Source organism: Octodon degus, unplaced genomic scaffold (assembly GCF_000260255.1).
Source record: "Octodon degus isolate 3935 unplaced genomic scaffold, OctDeg1.0 scaffold00016, whole genome shotgun sequence".
Taxonomy (NCBI): domain Eukaryota; kingdom Metazoa; phylum Chordata; class Mammalia; order Rodentia; family Octodontidae; genus Octodon; species Octodon degus.
In genome coordinates, this window is record NW_004524592.1 from 14,843,667 (window position 1) to 14,861,085 (window position 17,419).

General features: G+C 36.7%; 1 protein-coding gene across 1 annotated transcript in view; it reads right to left on the reverse strand.

Moving 5' to 3' along the window:
* Nbeal1 (neurobeachin like 1) overlaps nucleotides 1-17,419 on the reverse strand; it is a 194,157-nt gene that overhangs the window by 166,437 nt on the left and 10,301 nt on the right. The window contains exons 3-4 of the mRNA XM_023710161.1: nucleotides 7,171-7,262; nucleotides 2,328-2,489 (exon numbers count right to left, since the gene is read on the reverse strand). Coding sequence (XP_023565929.1) covers nucleotides 2,328-2,489; nucleotides 7,171-7,262 — 254 coding nt within the window. The remainder of the gene's footprint in view (nucleotides 1-2,327; nucleotides 2,490-7,170; nucleotides 7,263-17,419) is intronic.

A 17,419-nucleotide genomic window follows, 5' to 3' on the forward strand; every position in this document is an offset into this window, starting at 1 on the left:
CAGCTTTCAAAGATTAAAACAAAAAGAGTTAAGTTTCTAGAAATACAAACAATATTCTATGACTGGCAGCTACCAAATTTAAAGTTATCAGAGATGGTCTCCTATTTAAAAGAAAAATCAACTAAAAAATATGTACAGCACCTGCTTAAGCAGAGTGCAGGGGCCAGGGCTTGATCCCATGCCATGCTGTGCTGGCTCCACCCCCGGGACACACTGAGAAAGCAAAACTGTTGTGGTTGGTGCCTGTAATCGCAGTGCCTGGGAGGCTGAAAACAAGAGGATCACTACAAATCTGATCTGTGTAGTGAGACCCTGTACTAAATACGTAAAAAAAAAAAAAAAAAAAAATCTGTCTGTCTGTCTGTCTGTCTGTCTGTCTGTCTGTCTGTCTGCCTGGGGGCTTGCTGGTTAGCTCAGTTGTTTAAACAACTGCATGGGCAAACCCAGTCAGGCACAGGGGACCATGGTTTGATCCCCCAGCTCCACATGCATCACCAGACCCACCCTTAAGGCAGCCTTAGCCAGCCAAAAAAAACAAAAAAATCCCTATCTACTATCTATCTATGTACCTACCTATCTATCTATCTACAAAGATTCAAGTATCAAATACCTAACTAACCTGGAAAATAATTGTATTTTATTAATAAAATGAAAGAGCTGAAAACATAACTTCACAAATATAATGCACACTCATAAAAATGTTCACACAGGAGCTGAGCACAACATACTGTCAAAGGGTTTGTCAAATATGGGTGAGGCCCTAGGTTCAATCCCCAATACCAAAAAAGTACACATTTATAGGTGAGCAACACACAAAACAAAAAGTAATAGCATCAACATTTCCTACTGAAGTAAAACTTGTTACTGTCTTTCTGCGAAAACGCTTAAAACTCTTGGCCGACTGTCTCTGTAATTAGCTACACTCAAAGGTTTATAGGACCAGGGAAATAGATCAGCTGTCTAAGCACCTGCCTGGCAAGCACAAGGACCTGGGTTCGATCCCTCATACTGCATGCCATGCCAGCCCTGTCCTGGGCACAGTGCTCCATGCCAGCCACTGAAACTGGGTGTGGTGGCACACGCCTATAATCCCAGCAGTGGAGAGGCTGAAACAGGAGGATCAGTACAAATCCAAGCTGAGCAGTGAGACCCTGTCCAAATTAAAAAAAAAAAAAAAAAGATTTGTAATGCAGGGAGAAATAACAAGTCAATAAACAAAGGTGGTCATACTCAAAAGATCTGCAAAAACAACAAATATCATTAATAATCACTGTTATGGCTTATATCTAGATGTTCCTCCAAAGCCTCATGGGCTCACAGGTATGATTTTCCAGAAATGACTAGATCTGGGGTGTATAATGCTGGGATTCATGGTGTGATACTAAGATTAAGGGTGACCCACCCTGGATGTGAGTGTTATACAACAGGGCGGGTAGTCCGGGTAAAATATAAGGGACAGAAAGAGGGCTGCTGCATGTTACTTCACTGCCTTGCTGCCTTCTGCTTGCCATGAGTTGTTTCTCCTTTGCAAAGCCCTTCTGCCATGCTACTCTGTTTTAGACCCAGCCACCTATGAATTGAAACATTTACAAATTGTGAGCTATAATGAACCTCTTTCCCCCTTTAACTTTGGGTATCATGTATTTTGTCTCAGCAATGACAAAAGACAATCAATAAATAAGATAGGTGTAGTGGCATCTATAATCTGTGCTCAGGAAGCTGAGCACTGGTAGGATTGTCCCAAATTTGAAACCAACATGGGTTTACACAGTGAGCTCAAGACCAGTCTGAATTATATAGTGAGATACTGTTTCATATAAGAAACAAACAAGATTCAGCCAAATAGCTCAGTGGATTAAAGTGCCTGCAAGCAGGTTCAGGGGCGGGAGTTCAATCCCTGGGCCTGCTGTGCTGGCCCCACCCCCAGGGTGTGCGGAGATGGTGATTGTGACTGGGCCTATGGTATGCGCCTGTAATCCCAGCTCTTGGGAAGCTGTAAACAAGTGGATCACTACGAGTCCGATCTAGCAGTGAGACCCTGAACACTCTGTAGACCCTTCCCTAAAATTAAAAAAAAAAAAGAAACAAACAGGCCAGACATGGTGGCACATCTGTAATCCCAGCACTTGGGATGCTGAGGCAGGAGGATCACTGCAAGTTGGAAGTCAGCCTGGGCTACACAGTGAGTTTAGTGCCAGCTTGAACTACATAACAAGACCTTGACTCAAAGAACAAACTAACACACACACTCTCAAAACCAAGAAATTTATTATTTTGGAAATGATTATTTTAAAATAGATAATTAGTTTGTTTTTTAGACCAGATACCTGCAAAGAATAATGAAGAACTTGACAAGCAAAACTGACAAAGCTTGTTGTTGTTCCTCTAACCCATCTGCCATTTTCTGAACACATTGTACCAGCTGGATCCTCAGAACCTGCAGAATATTATCAGGAAGTAGAGATATTCCTGGAGGTACATCATCTACCCTACAATTGAAGAGAAGAAAATAGAGTGTTGTAATACAGAAGAAAATCTCTAGCACTTACATGAACAGCATTTTTAGCTTAAATCCTAGAGTTCTTTCAATTTTTTTCAAAATGCTCTGTACCTTCTCGTCTGTAAGCACAACCAGATTGGTAACTAGATTGCAGCAGAATGATTAATCTTATTCCAGAGGAGAGAAATATTGTTCTATTTTTAATTAAAATATCTTTAACTACATAATATAGATACATAAGTTCATAAATATAAATTTTGTCATCTGCTCTGCTGAACACTAATGCCCTACTTTATACATGCCCAAGCCATATGATTGTAAAAGGGTGAAATGATAAGCGGCAAAAGTGTAGGTCTCATATATGAGCATTAAGAAAAGGTTTTTTAGAGTAATATATCAATATTTTGTGATAAATGGCTTCTGTAAAAAAAATGTGGTTCTTCAAAAGCAAAAGTCCACATGAGATCTGAGTGGCTTCTCCGCTGTCTCATCCACCATAAGAGCTCATACTAGAGCCACAGTATAAAGACCTGGGGTATAAATTCCATCTCTGTAACATGGCGCTGGTCATTATCTCTGAAGTTCCTCAATCTACAAAATTTTAATATCACCTGGCCTATTTCACAGGGCTCTAAAACCAAAGGTCAATGTGTATTTTTTGCTGTGAAATACATAAAGAATTACAAATATATATATATACACCATCAATGAGGCTTAAGAATTTTTTATAAGCCGCTAGGAAAAATGCCCATATCTCAGAATAGCAAAGAGCTCTATAATTAAATGACACAATTTAAGTCTCTTCAGATAATGCTTCATGTGAGCTAATGAAAGTAATGTGTACTCCATTAGTACAGTATGTTTACACTGAATGAAAGACTCTGCAGACAAAAAGATTCAAAGTATAATACCAATAATCAAATACATAAATACATTAGCCTTCTTAACCATTCTCAAACACAAATTAAGGCACTTTTTATAAAATTAATACCTGATTTTAATTAAATTACACAGTACTCTCCAAAGCAAATTATAAAGATTGACAAATTCTATAACCATGTTACAAAAATACCATGCTTTACTTTTGAATGAGAACTACATCAGATATAGCTTCAAATTTGTTCATTCTCTTACTCATAAATAGTACTAGAAAATTTCTCATTATCATATATATATTTTTCTCCCAGTAAAAAGGTGCTTGCAAAAACCAGAGTAACTCAAGATAAAAAACAAAGACTTAAATACAATTTTTTAGATGTTAATCTCCTTTTTTCCACTTTTCAAAAAAAATGTCAACAAGAAGGAAAACACTGTATTTTTCCAATAACCCATAAAAGTTTATCCTTTTATCCTTGGTCATCCCATTCTACATTGCACATTTTGCAAAATAACTGTTAAAAGTAATTAGCTTCTGAAAGAGCAATTTATCTGTTTTGTTTTGAACTAGCTCTTATTACAAAATTAATACTTTGTTGAAACATGCTTTATAGGTAAAGTTAAAATTTTTAGCCATGTTTCTAGTATGATGAGCATTTAAGAACTTAGAAGCACTTTACTAGAACTTACTGTCCAAAATTATATGCTCTATTTGTTGAAATTTCCCAAACACCAAAAATGTGTTCCACTCCTCTGTTGACTACTGACTACTGAATGGCGGCAATATTTGAGTCTAACACAGGCAGAGGCCTACCTTAACGTTTCTTTAAGACTTTAAATTCTGGTAAAGGAAATCTGTCTTGCATTATGAAGTCTCTAATTCAGAAATGCTTTTAAGTCATTGTACTTTACATGAAAATTATACATGAATTTCTGAACTTTAATTCAATTAGTTTTATACAGTGTCTTGTACATAGTCTACATTTAAAAATTTGTTTTTTATTCTTAAAATCTAAATTAATGGTTCAGTGGGGGATTTTTTTCTTTTGATTCTGAAGTATTGAGAACTGAAGCCAGTATCTTTGAACTAAGCTACAATCTCTGCCCTTCTTTTTATTATTTGAGACAGGTTCTCACCAAATTGCTAAATTTTCTATCTTCCTAACTCAAACACCCAGAAATACAACTTTAAATAAACTAACTACAGTGGTCAGGAGGCTGAGGCAGAACTGCTTGAGTTGAAAGCCAACTTGGGCTATACAATGAACTGAAGGCCAGGATGAATTACATAGTGAGACACTCTCTCACATAAAACAAACAAAAAAAGCAAAAGCTAATTACATAAACAAAGCACTGCTCTAGGCCAGCCCAACAAATCAGTGGACTAAAGTGCCTGCTTAGGCAGCCCCAGCCACTGGGGCTCTATCCCCCAGCATACTGTGCCAGCCCCATCCCGGGGCATGCTAAGACTGGGATTGGGACTGGGCATGGTGGCGCATGCCTGTAATCCCAGCACTTGGGAGGCTGAAAACAGGAGGATCAGTATGAGTCTGATCTCAGCATGTAAGACCCTGTAGACACTGTACTAAATACATAAAAAAAAAAAAGAGAGAGAGAGAGAAATTAAGGAAAAAAACAATGCTCTTAGCATTCCTCTTCATCCTAAATCAAACACTCTGGCAGTATAAGTCTGCACAATGTTTTTAGAAATGATCCCCCAATAATCCCTTCATAATTTGTGGATGACAACTGCATCTTACAAACTTCAGAAGCCTCATTTTTTCAGTACTGGGGATCAAACTCAAGACTGCATTTGCGGGCAAAACTCAAATGATTTAACATGAACCATAAAAGGCACAGAAGGCCTGGTGATATAATTCAGCAGTATAGGCCCTGGCCTGGAAAGCACAAGTTTGATTCCCGAGTTTGATTCCCAGTAAAAAAAACCAATCAACCAACCAAACAAACAAAACACACACACACACAAGCACAAGCCATAAAGTAAAAGTAGTCATGTATAGCACATTCCTCAGAGGCTAAGGCAAAAGGGGCACAAGTTTGAGCCCAGCCTAGGCCACTTAGTGGGATTTTATCTCAAAATAAAAGTCTGGAAATGTAAGTACCCCTGAGTTAGGTTCCTAGTACTATAAAAATTAATTAATAAAGTTGAAACTACACGTATACTCTTTTATTTGTAGAAGACATAATCTTGAGAAAATTCTACTAAATAACCTGATGAGAAAAAAATCTGAAACTAGGGCTAGGGATATAGCTCAGCAGCATAGTGCCTGCCTGGCAAGCATGAGGTTGTGAGTTTGATTCCTGGGACGAAAAAAAACCACGAAAGAAAGACAGACAGACAGACAGAAAGACAGAAATCTGAAACTAAATTTATAAAGTAGTAGTTTTTTCTCAGCACAGTCTCATCTAATAGTTTCTTCTCCAGATTCTTTTCTCTTTCTGGGTTTCTTGCTTTCAGTCTCAACCCATTATAATTTTCCCTCTCCAATGACAACAAAACAACATGAAAAACAAACTGGGTCATGACATTGTCACAAAGAAAGGATTTTTTTTTTTTTTTTTTGTAATTAGGTATTTAACTCAGGGCCTCATGTATATTATACATATGCTCTACTAGTGATCTGTATGTCCCCCCCCCCTTTTTAAGACTGTCTAAATGGCCTATACTGGCTTCTAACTTGAACCCTCCTACCTCATACTCCCAAGTAGCTGAGCCACCATGCACAGCCAAAACTTTAAGTTACATTATCTTTCATTTAAAAAACCAAATAATTTTATTATAAAAAATAAATAATATCCATTAGCAGTGCACTCATGATATTTCATGACTTGACCCTTGTACAAGTCTCTAGACTCAACTATTACTCTGGCTGGCTATCCTTGTCTCCAAATTTCAAGCACTATTCCTTACAGATCCTTAATTTTCCAGTACTCTTTCTCTTCACTAGTCAGCAGTATTTTTTCCTTCTTCTCTCAACATATGTCTTATAAGTGACTTGGATCTCCCTTTTCTTCCTTTTTACCCCAGCTAGCCTCTCTTACCTAACTACTGGGCTTTTCAGACAGCTTGAGATTTAGAAAAAATCTTTATTTTGTATGTTGCCAAGGAACTGAGAGTCCAGAAATGATGGTAAGTGGTGGAAAAGATTTGTACTGTTAGTTGTACTTTTTCATAAAATTTGCATTTTCTAATTTTCATTTTTTTAAATACAGCTTTTAAAAAATACTAATTCTTTGCCTCCTCTTGAAGCTCTCTTTTGAGGCTGGAAATGGAAATAAGTCATGTTCTTCATTGTCCTGACTGGTGACACAATGATACTTTGCAAGGAAATATGTCCTGGTTCCATGGAGAAGCATGGAAGCTCTGCATTTAGGACCCTTCTAGAACCTGTTCTACATGTGTCCTTTATAATAAAGGTGTATCAAAAGTGTAGCACTTTTGGTGAATTCGTTTGGGCAGTCTAGGAAATTCCAGAACCTGAAGAGAGGTTCTGTGTTCAACTTGTGAGACCTAGTGCTAACCCTGGGGAGCCAGCATCAAAAATGAGTGAACTGCAAGACATCACTGGGTAGTGTCTCACCAAAGCAAAGAGACTTCAAAAAGCCAGGTCTTATATCAACAAGAAAAACTGCTATGATTAATGCTTTTTGCCATGACAACAGTTATGCAGGCTATCAAGAGTAATGACATATTAGTCATCCATATAACATGTGAACATTGACATCTTTGTGCCAAAAATGAGCAGGAGTAATAAAGCCATGTGTCTACATACCTTGTAGGCAGCTTTTCAAAATCAACATCTAAGAACTGTTCATAGCTAGAAACAAAATTGTCCAACCACAGCTTTAGGTAATCTGGATCTTTCTGAAATAAGAAAATCAATACAGAAATTATTTTATTACATAGATCTGTCAGGAAAATTAATGCTTTTGTAACCACTGAGTAGCTATTGGAAAAAGAAACAATATGAAATCTCTACACAATATTAAGCAAAAGCTATGTACTCTTTTATAAAATCCATTAAGTATAATAAAATGCAAACAAAGCTTATCTAAAATGAGGGGAAGAAGGGTTGCAGGGAGGGGAAGGGAATGGGAAAAAATAATTGAGATGTGTTATGTTTGGGTACAAATTCCCTATGATGAATATGATCAACATATATGACAAATATGTACTAATAAAAAAAATAAGTTTTAGCCAGGAATGGTGGCACATGCCTGCAATCCCAACACTTGGAGGCTGAGGCAGAAGGAAAACTGCGAATTCTAGATGAGCCTGGGCTACAAAGTGAGCTCAAGGCCAACATGAACTGCATAGCAAGATCCTGTCTCAAAAAGCTAAAAATATAATAAAGGTTTAAAAGAATGAGCCTTCAAATGTCATTCAGTGCACCAATCTTACCAGTGTCCCGTGGGACTCTTAAGTTTGTTCTCCACATAACTGTGCCTTTCCTGCTGTCATACTCTTATTACCCTGTAGCTACCCCTCGGACATGGCAGATCTTTTTCTCTACCCAGTATACTCCTCTCCCAGACACCTGAACAGATGATTCCTCCATCTTCAAGTCATTACTGTTTTATTGGAAAAGGGTCTTACTATTTAACTCAGGTTGGTCTTAACTCATTATGTAGTCCAGGCTGACTTCAAACTTATGGCAATCCTTCTGTCTCGGCTTCCTGAGTGGTGGGATTACAGGTGTGCCCACCATGCCTAGCTTCAAGTCATTCTTTAAATGATGTATTCTCAGAGGCAAAACCTGTCAATGTCTTTTACCCTACCATTCTTTTGCCCAACCCCATCATCCTTTATCATATTCTGTGATTTACTTATTGTCTCATTCCCTAGGATATAAATTCACATAGAATTTTTATTTGTTAATGGATTCCAAAGACCTAAAACAGTGCCTAGCACCAAGTGCTCAGTAAATTTTTTTCAGTGAATTAGTAGGAAATAAAGGGCTCACTTCAGCAACACAGAGAGGAAGTGTTAAATGCAAATAGTCAAACTGGAAATAGATCATTAACCTAAACACAAAAACTAAGAATCTCCCAGAAGAAAATATAGTTATGCCTTTGGACATGGAGATAAAGTTTTTTTTGTTTTTTTTCTTTCTTTCTTTCTGGAACACAAAATTCATGAACTAAATGAGAAAAATTAAAGGCCATGGTTATAGCACCTAAGTGTTGGTCTGTTTCTAGCATGCATGAGGCATTAGGTTTAATTCCCAAGACAAATAAGTAAAAAGAAATACATAAGCAAGTATTTCTACTTATAACTCATCAAGACACTTATCAAAGAAATGGAAGGCAGGGCTGGACATGTATCTCAGTGGTACAGCACTTATCTAGCATGAATGACACTCTGGGTTCAATCTTGAGCAACACACACACACACACACACACACACACACAAACCCAGCCATACAGTTGATGAAAATATTTTCAGATTTGTATCAGTATCTTAGTGTATACAAATATATAATAAAAGAATCAATTTTTCAAATGGACACTTGACAAAAGGGGGTACACAAATGGCCAAATAGCACATAAAAATGTGCTATTAGTTATCCAGAGAAATGCAAATTAATAAAACAGAATGTATTTTTTTTTCTCACGAGAATGGCAAAAGTTGAAAAGGCTGAAGATATATGTTAGTGAAGATGAGGAATAACCATAGCATCCATACTTTATTGGTGGGAATATAAAATGGTATGATTATTTGGATAACAATTTGACAGTTTCTTTTTTCTTTTCTCCCTACCAAGAATCATTCATGACCTTACACTTGCCAGGCAGGCACTTAGGCCACTAAACTAACTCCCTGGGCCAACAACACACTACCCAGCCATTCTTCTACAAAAATGAAGACAAACACCCACAAAAACACTTGTACAGAAATGTTTACAGAATCTTTATTTTTAATAGTCTAACACTGGAAACAAATACAAATTCTATCAATAGGTTTATGGATAAAGAAATTGTGGCATACTCATACAATGTATGTAATGCTACCCAAGAATAAAAATCTCCAAACTATTATTTTTTAAATGTATTTGGTACAGGGCCTCACTACGCAGGTTGGACTTGTAGAGACCCTCCTATTTTCAGCCTCCCCAGCACTGGGTTTAGAGGCATGCACCACCGCATCCAGACTCAGTTGCCTGTTCAGCACATCTGGGGACAGATAGAATCCCAGTTGCTGTGCTTGCCTAAGCAGGCACTTAGTCTGCTGAGCTATCTCACCTGCCCTCTTTGAACTACTGATACTCAGGAGAACACATACAAATATATAAAACCTACTGAGAAAAAAAACACCGAGCATCAATGCATACACGCTGAATTTATTTCATTTATATGAAATGTGGGTCTAGAAGAGGCTATGAGAGGAATTAGATTAATGGTTGCTTTTGCAGACAGTAAAGGGGCAAAGTGAAATTTTCTAATGGATGGAAATTTTGCATTTTTTTGTTGGTTTGTTTTTTCTTTGTGGTACTGGGATCAAACTCAGGAACTTGTGTATGCTAGGGCACTGAGCCATGCACCAGCACTAAAATTTTTACTTTCTGATTAAGATAATGCTTTGCATGGATCAAAATTAATCACCTTTGACACTTTATTTTTTTCTATATTTTAGGGAAGGATCTACAGGGTGTTCAGGGTCTCACTACTAGAATGGACTCATAGTGATTCTCCTGCTTACAGCCTCCCAAGTGCTGGGATTATAGGCAGGCACCACCACACCCAGTCTGAATCATCCTCTCAGCGCACCTGGGGGTGGGGCTGGCACAGCAAGCCTGGAGATCGAAGCCCCTGCCCCTGCCTGCTTGCAGGCACATTAATCTGCTGAGCTTTTTGGCTGGCCCCACCTTTGACACTTTAAACCTCTATATTGTTACCGTAAGTTAAATTTCAATAAAAGTAAGTTAAAAAAATAAATTATGATCCCTAATAATTTTTTTAAAAAATATAAATTGTACCTTAAAAAGGATGCCAATATTTTTCCCTGCAGTTCCTCAATACTTCTTTGCACCAATCAGTAAAAGCATGTGATTCAACTGTTTTTAAACATCACTACATGAGCACTGCTTTTGGATAAAGGAATTCAAACAACTTAATTCCCTAAAATAAAAGTACTACACTGCAATTTGAAATTTAAAAGAATGTTCCCAGAATATGAAGGGACTGTTGACCTTTTGTGTGTTTATTTTTTCTAATAATATACTGTTTCAATCAGCTTGTAAAGTTTCCCTATCTACATTATTACTGAGAAATCCAAAGATGGAAATATTTTAGACAAGAACAACCTTGTGAGAAATTTTCTCAAGAGTTTCATTACTTTTTTCTTTCTTTCTTTCTTTCTTTTTTTTTTTTTTTTGTATTTCAAACCAGAATGTCATTCATCTGCCATTCATCCATTTATCCATTCAGGTTAGAGTCCAGAAATACAAGTACCTGGAGTTCTATTATTTTTCCTTTCTGAAAGAGCACAGGATTACCTCTCAGGAAAAATTAGACACAAAATCTTCACACAACACTATAAGGAATAACACATTTCTCTTCAGACTTAATTGGAGAACTGTATAGTACCTAGTTCAAATTCTAAAGGTCAGGAATATTAAGAGTAAGCAGATTCCTCCAAGGAAAGTGAGCAATTATAAGGAAAGAAATGGTATTTCATTTAGTAGGAAGTAAAACACTCAATTTGTAAGGCATTTGCCATGCTAAGTGATATGCTATAAACATTTTGAAAATACAACATCCTATTAACTGTTTACAACTATCCAGAAAATATAGTTTCCCCATTTTACAGGTTATAAAACTGTAACAAGGGGGGCCTGCCCCGTAGCTCAGTTCTTTAAGTGGCTTCTTCAACAAAGCAGTCAGGCTCCGGTTGCTTTGGTTCAATCCCCACAACACAAGACAGCCAGTCATGCCTTGAAGGCATTCCGAGCAAAAAAAAAAAAAAAAAAAAAACTGTAACAAAAAATCATACAGCTAATAATTAACTGAAAAATTATACAGCTAGTAATTAACATTGTTGGGATTAAACTGCAAGGATACATGAAACCAATATATACTCTTTCCACTATACTATAATGTCTCTGAACTGTATAGGAAGGAAATGGAACTTTAGAAAAACAGAGAAAAAGCCTGTAAAAGGAATTTACACCAAATAGCCATATTATATACAATCTGAAAAAATCCTGAGAATTTTAGCTGACCCCCCCAAAAAAAATCCTTAAGAGAATAATTTGCTGCCAAAGGCCATTAAAAAGAAAGACCTCTACATATTTAGAAACAATGCTAAATATCCAAGGTTGGTCACTCATGGATAAGACAAATCTGTTTTACTGAAACAAGTTTGGTCTGTATCCTCATATCTACAATGCTTATTAACATGACACACAGATACATTAAGTAATGCAGGACTGCTGGAACCAATTCAGCTGGACTGTCACTTTCTTGAACAAATAACAAATAATAATTTTCATTAACAAATGATAGGACCTAAAGGACTGTCCCGGAAATTAACCCAATACATGTCCCCATCTTATAATGACTAGTATACAGGAAATACTTAATAAGTATCAACTAATATCCTCTTCATAAGCTTTGTCCAATCAGGACTCCCACAAAATGGACATGTTCTATGCTTCATATATATAAAATATTTAATGATCCCCCTTACCAGCCAATTTTAATTTTATTCTTTTTCTCTCAAATCTCTTAACTTACAGTTTGTGTGACTTTAAAGGTTATTTATCTCTCTGAGCTGTTTTCTCTCTCTAAAATAAAAAGCCATATTCCCTACTTCAGATAAAGTTATTTAGTGCTTTAGTGGAAAGCAATAAGTAACACACATTAGCAAGTTCACAAGGGGCTAAAATTTGTTATGGCTCACTGCCAGAAGGCCCTGACCATCAGTGGCCCATGTATGACAGTCCCACTGGCAGCAATGGGGGAGTCCCATCAAGTGGTATGAGCTGCCCAGTGGAAAGCATACATATACCACTGGGGGTTCAAACTGGCAGGAACTTGTTGTGAAGTAGTCAGCACTGCCAGGTACTCAGCAATCACTCAGTACATATCAGCTACCTTGACTACTATTATATTATCCACTATATATTGTACTCTGCAATCAAGTCTTTTCCATTATGAGTAATTTCTGTTAAATAGCTTATAATCTCCTTGTGATATGACCATGACCAACAGAAACATCTGTAAAAGGAAGAGATATTTATTTACTCTCAATTCCATTACATCTAATATATCTATAGGTATTGCTGGGTGTGGTAGCATATATCTGTAACCCTAGAAGCTTGAGAGGCTGACACAGGAGAAATGCAGATTCAAGCCCAACCTTAGCAACTTGGCAAGACCCTGTCTCTAAATAAAAAAAAATAAAAAGGACTGGGAATATAGTGCTCATTGGTTCAACCTCCAGGACCCCCCCACCACACACATGAAAGTACAATTATTCTGTTTATGCCATTCATCCTAAAAATATAATGGACAGCAACTTACTAAACTTAAACCTATTCCTTAATACATAGCAATCTTCTGAAATACATGTGTTATCTCCTGCAAAAACTGAAATTAAATTGCCAGCTTAGAATTGTCACTTTGAAAAAAAGCCTTTAGAAGGGGGCTGGGAATATAACTCAGTGGCATAAGTGCCTGCCTGGCAATTGCAACGTTCCAGAGTTCGATCCCTGGTACCTAAATAAATAAATATCTTTAGGGCCTGGGCTATTGCTCAGTGGTATAAGTGCCTGCCTGGTAAACACACGGTCCAGAGTTCAATCCCCAGTATAAAAAAAAAAAAAAAAGCCTTTACTCATTGGGTTCATTCTTTTTTAAGTGGATGATGTACTAGTTTATCTACTCATGCATAAGTTACCTTAAAACAATAAACATGTTTCAGTTTCTTAAGGGGAAGGAATGCAAGAGTTATTTGGTTTGCTAGTACAGGCCAGCTAGTAGCTAGTTTGTAAATGACTGTGGCAAATCAGACTATACTAAAATCAAAGCTTGACTGGGCTGGAGAAACCACTAAAAGGACATTTATTGCTAACTGGCAAGAGACCTCAGTTTTACACAAAATGGACCTCTCAATAGAGCTACTGACAGAGTAACTATTGTAAACATGACTTCACAAATGCCACATCACTTTTGTAAAATCCTACTAAGCATAAAACCCAACTCTGATACAATGTAAGACAGATCAACATAAAAATGCAGGAGATGAGAGGCTCCAGCCTCTTAAGAGGCTGGCTACCAACAACAGTTCATTATTTTCAGCCCTATTCCTTTTCTAATATATAATATTGTATTTAAAGTTACAAACATCTCTAATACCCCAAGTGCTAAAATAAATTTTTTCATTCAATTTTTTAAAATGTAATATCTTTATTGTTCTTCAACCAAGGTTTACTGTAAAAGTGTCTTTCCTTCCAGTTTGTTTGTTTTTTCCTTAATTTCTTGGGAGCCGGGGAGACAGCTCAATAGAATAAGTGCCTGCCTGGCAAGTGCAAGGTCCTGAGTTCAATCCCTGGGACTTAAAAAAAAAAAAAAAGCTCTTGCAAGGGCTGGCGAGATAGCAGACTAGGCGCCTGTTTAGGCAAGCACAGAGCCTGGGGTTCAATCTCTGGTGCCACATGCCATGCTGGCCATGGCCCCGGACACACCGAGCTGGCCACTAAGACAGAGCATGGTGGTGTACACCTGTAATCCCAGTGCTGGAGAGAGTGAAAACAGGAGGATCACTGTGAGTCCGAGCTGCATAGCGAGATCCTATACCAAATACAAAAAAAAACAAACAAACAAAAACAAAAGAAAAAAAAAAAAAACCTCTTGCTAGCAATTTCTTTCTTATATTCAAAAAACATACTTTAAACTGGGTATTGTGGTACATGCCTATAATCCCACACTCAAGAGGGCTGAAGCAGGAGGATCTCCAAGAGTTTGAGCCAGGTGGGTCATATTCTCAGTTCAAGATCAGCCTGAAGTATACAGCAAGACCCTGTCTCAAAAACAAAACAAAATTCAACAACTCATAAAGCCAGTGCTTGAGAGTGCAGAGGCAGGTGTCAACATTTTAAAACTTATGTCTTATAACTTAACCTCAAACAGGTAGAGATACTACAGTTGAACCAAAGCATTAACTGATCCATAAATTTGATGTAATAGTCAACTGACCTTTCTAAAAACAATGCTTCTACTTTTGTTTAGAAGTAGTTCATTTGATAATTAACTGCATGGTCTATCCTAACAGAGCAGCTGCCTAGCATTTGTGATGCCCTGAATTTAATCCCTAGCAACACAATAAACAAAAGAAGACCTGCCTGGTAAGTTCAAGGTCCCAAATTCATTCCCAGTACCACCAAAAAACAAAAAACAAAAAACAAACAAACAAACAAAAAAAAAAACTACCAATCCACCTCACAAAGCTATCATACTTTTTAAAAAGCATACACCTTTCTTATTATTCACATGTTCAGTGATGCCTCTTGAGTATAGATGATTTTTCGTATTTTAAAAGGCAGCAGGCCTCTAAAATGTATTTAAGAGCAAAATATGTTTATATTTCCTTTATGGAAAAAGAAATGCACATTAATAAAAGCTGATGATGGCACGACAAAGTGAGAGTTGCCAACTCTTGTCTGAATTCTGACCTCACTGAAGGATTCCACATATGGCTTGATGAAATTCTTAGTCTATAGTTTCTAATATATTAAAAGATTTTGAGTGACCAGAATAAAAACATCACAAAAAAGTTACATTTTTACAAAAGAAATTAGGGATTTCTGTGAACACCAAGGTCTTTAACTATAAACAGAGAAAATGTTAACAAAGAAAATGGTTAAGTTTGCCAGGTTGAACTTTTTAACATGGCATTAAAATGTGACCTACAATCATTTTATTTTACATCTTTAACAGTTAAGAACTAGTGAAAATTAAATGTAGCACATAATTCTAACTATACTTACTTAAATGCCTTTAAAAAAGACTAATTCTGCTTAGTCATGAGAGTACATAATGTCCGATACTTCTTTAGAATTAGCAAAATGAAGACAAATCTTCTAAAAGTATAGAGCCAAAAGCAATAGAGAAAAGAAGCATGATTAGCAACTTCCAAAGAAGAGAACTGAGTCAAATCATAAACATTTCTTCTTGAAAGGTAGAAGCAGACATACTTATAATTTTCAGAATTGCTATTAACCAAAGCCTTCTTAGGTACCTCTCTCTTAACACTCTTTCTGAAGAGTCCTTATAGTGGCTTTTCTTTTTTTCTTTTTTGCATTACCAAGGATTGAACTCAGGACCTTGTGCCTGCCAGGCAGGTGCTTATGCCACTGAGCTATCTCCCCAGTTACAGTGGCATTTCTGTTTCACCTGTACATGATGGGTTTGTGGGGGCCAGATTTTGATAGTGTTTTCACAGTTCTCAATACCGAGAGAAGTCCCAGTGGGACCTGATGCATATTCAAGAGGCTGTGTTTCAAGACTGACAACATGACTAGGCAAGAGTTAAGTTCTTGAGATGAACATGAATTTTGCATAGAAAAAGGACATAAATAATTGTGATCAATAAAAACCAAAAGATTGGATTTTTGGTTCTAATTCCTTACTCTTTTGTAGTAAATATACCTTATGATTTTGCAGAAGGAAAAAGGAAGCTACAGAAAAGGGAAAGTGACAGCAGTGTGTCTAGTACAATAATTGATTAAGTCTTATATTTCTCAAAATGGAGTCTGAGAACCCTAGAAGCTATCAAAAATATTTTTAGAAATCCTTAAATTCACATAAGAAAGCCAGTGTGGTGGCTCATGCCTGTAATCCCAGCACTCAAGAGGCTGGGACAGGAAGACTGCTGTGAGTTCCAGGCCAGCCTGGGCTACATAAGCAAGTTCAATGCCAGCATGAGCTACATAACAAGACTCTGTCCCCAACCTACACCCCTATAAAAAGTTCCACATAAGAACTTTTAAAATTTGTGTTCATATTTCTATTAACTTCTACATATTTGAAATATTTTAGGAATTTCAGCCTTGCAATCGGTTAAGTTTAGTGGTTATATTCACATTGATAGCAAGTAATCAACAGTGACTGTTCAATTTGTAGAGCAATACTTTTTCAAATTACAGATCTCTGGAAATACAAAAAGATTCCTGGGAATCTGAAATTTTCATGTGTTCTAGATGCCATGCAAAGTGTGACATAGAGACCAATAAAGATCCTTGGACAGGTTAGTAAAAAATGAAGTATTTAAAAATCTTCAACGCACTTTGGCACTAATTTTAAATAAGTTGAATTTAAGAATAAAAACACTATAATGAACTAGGGGCTGAGGTACATGTGTAGCTCAGTGGTAGAGTATTTGTTTATAATTATGAGGTTCACAGTTCAATCCCCAACACCACAAAAATAAACAGATCAAATGAAAAACAGTATTAACTTGTACTTTTAATGGACTTTTTGGCCACTTTCTCAGAACTGCTTTTGCAAGTTACCAATAATCCTTGAAATGCTGTGTCAAATACATGCTTGATAATGCTTCCCTTTGTGCTACATCACACTGACTCTCACTACGCCCTTCTTCATCATTGTTCCTTCTAAAGCAGCCAATCATTATCAGTTCTCAACCTACTTAAAACTCTTGTTCCTCTTACATCTTTTACTAAAACATAAAAAAGAACACAAAATATTTATTACACGTTTAAGGCAGAGGAGTTTTATATTGCTCAATCTTCTTTAATGTCAAGGTTCTCTATGACTTCCTGACTTTTACTCTCTTATGGACATACAGCTGTCAATTTAACTTTCAAAGCATTTCAGCATTAACTTTCCTTTTGAACTTAAGATCTTCTATATTTCTACCCAAGTGTGTGTGTGAAGAACTGAAATCCTGAAATGCTTACCAGTGATCTTTATGGGCTAATTCTGTCAACAGGACATCCAAGCATCAGTTTCAAAACTTAAAAATGTGGTACTTCGACATTTACACATTATGGTATATGT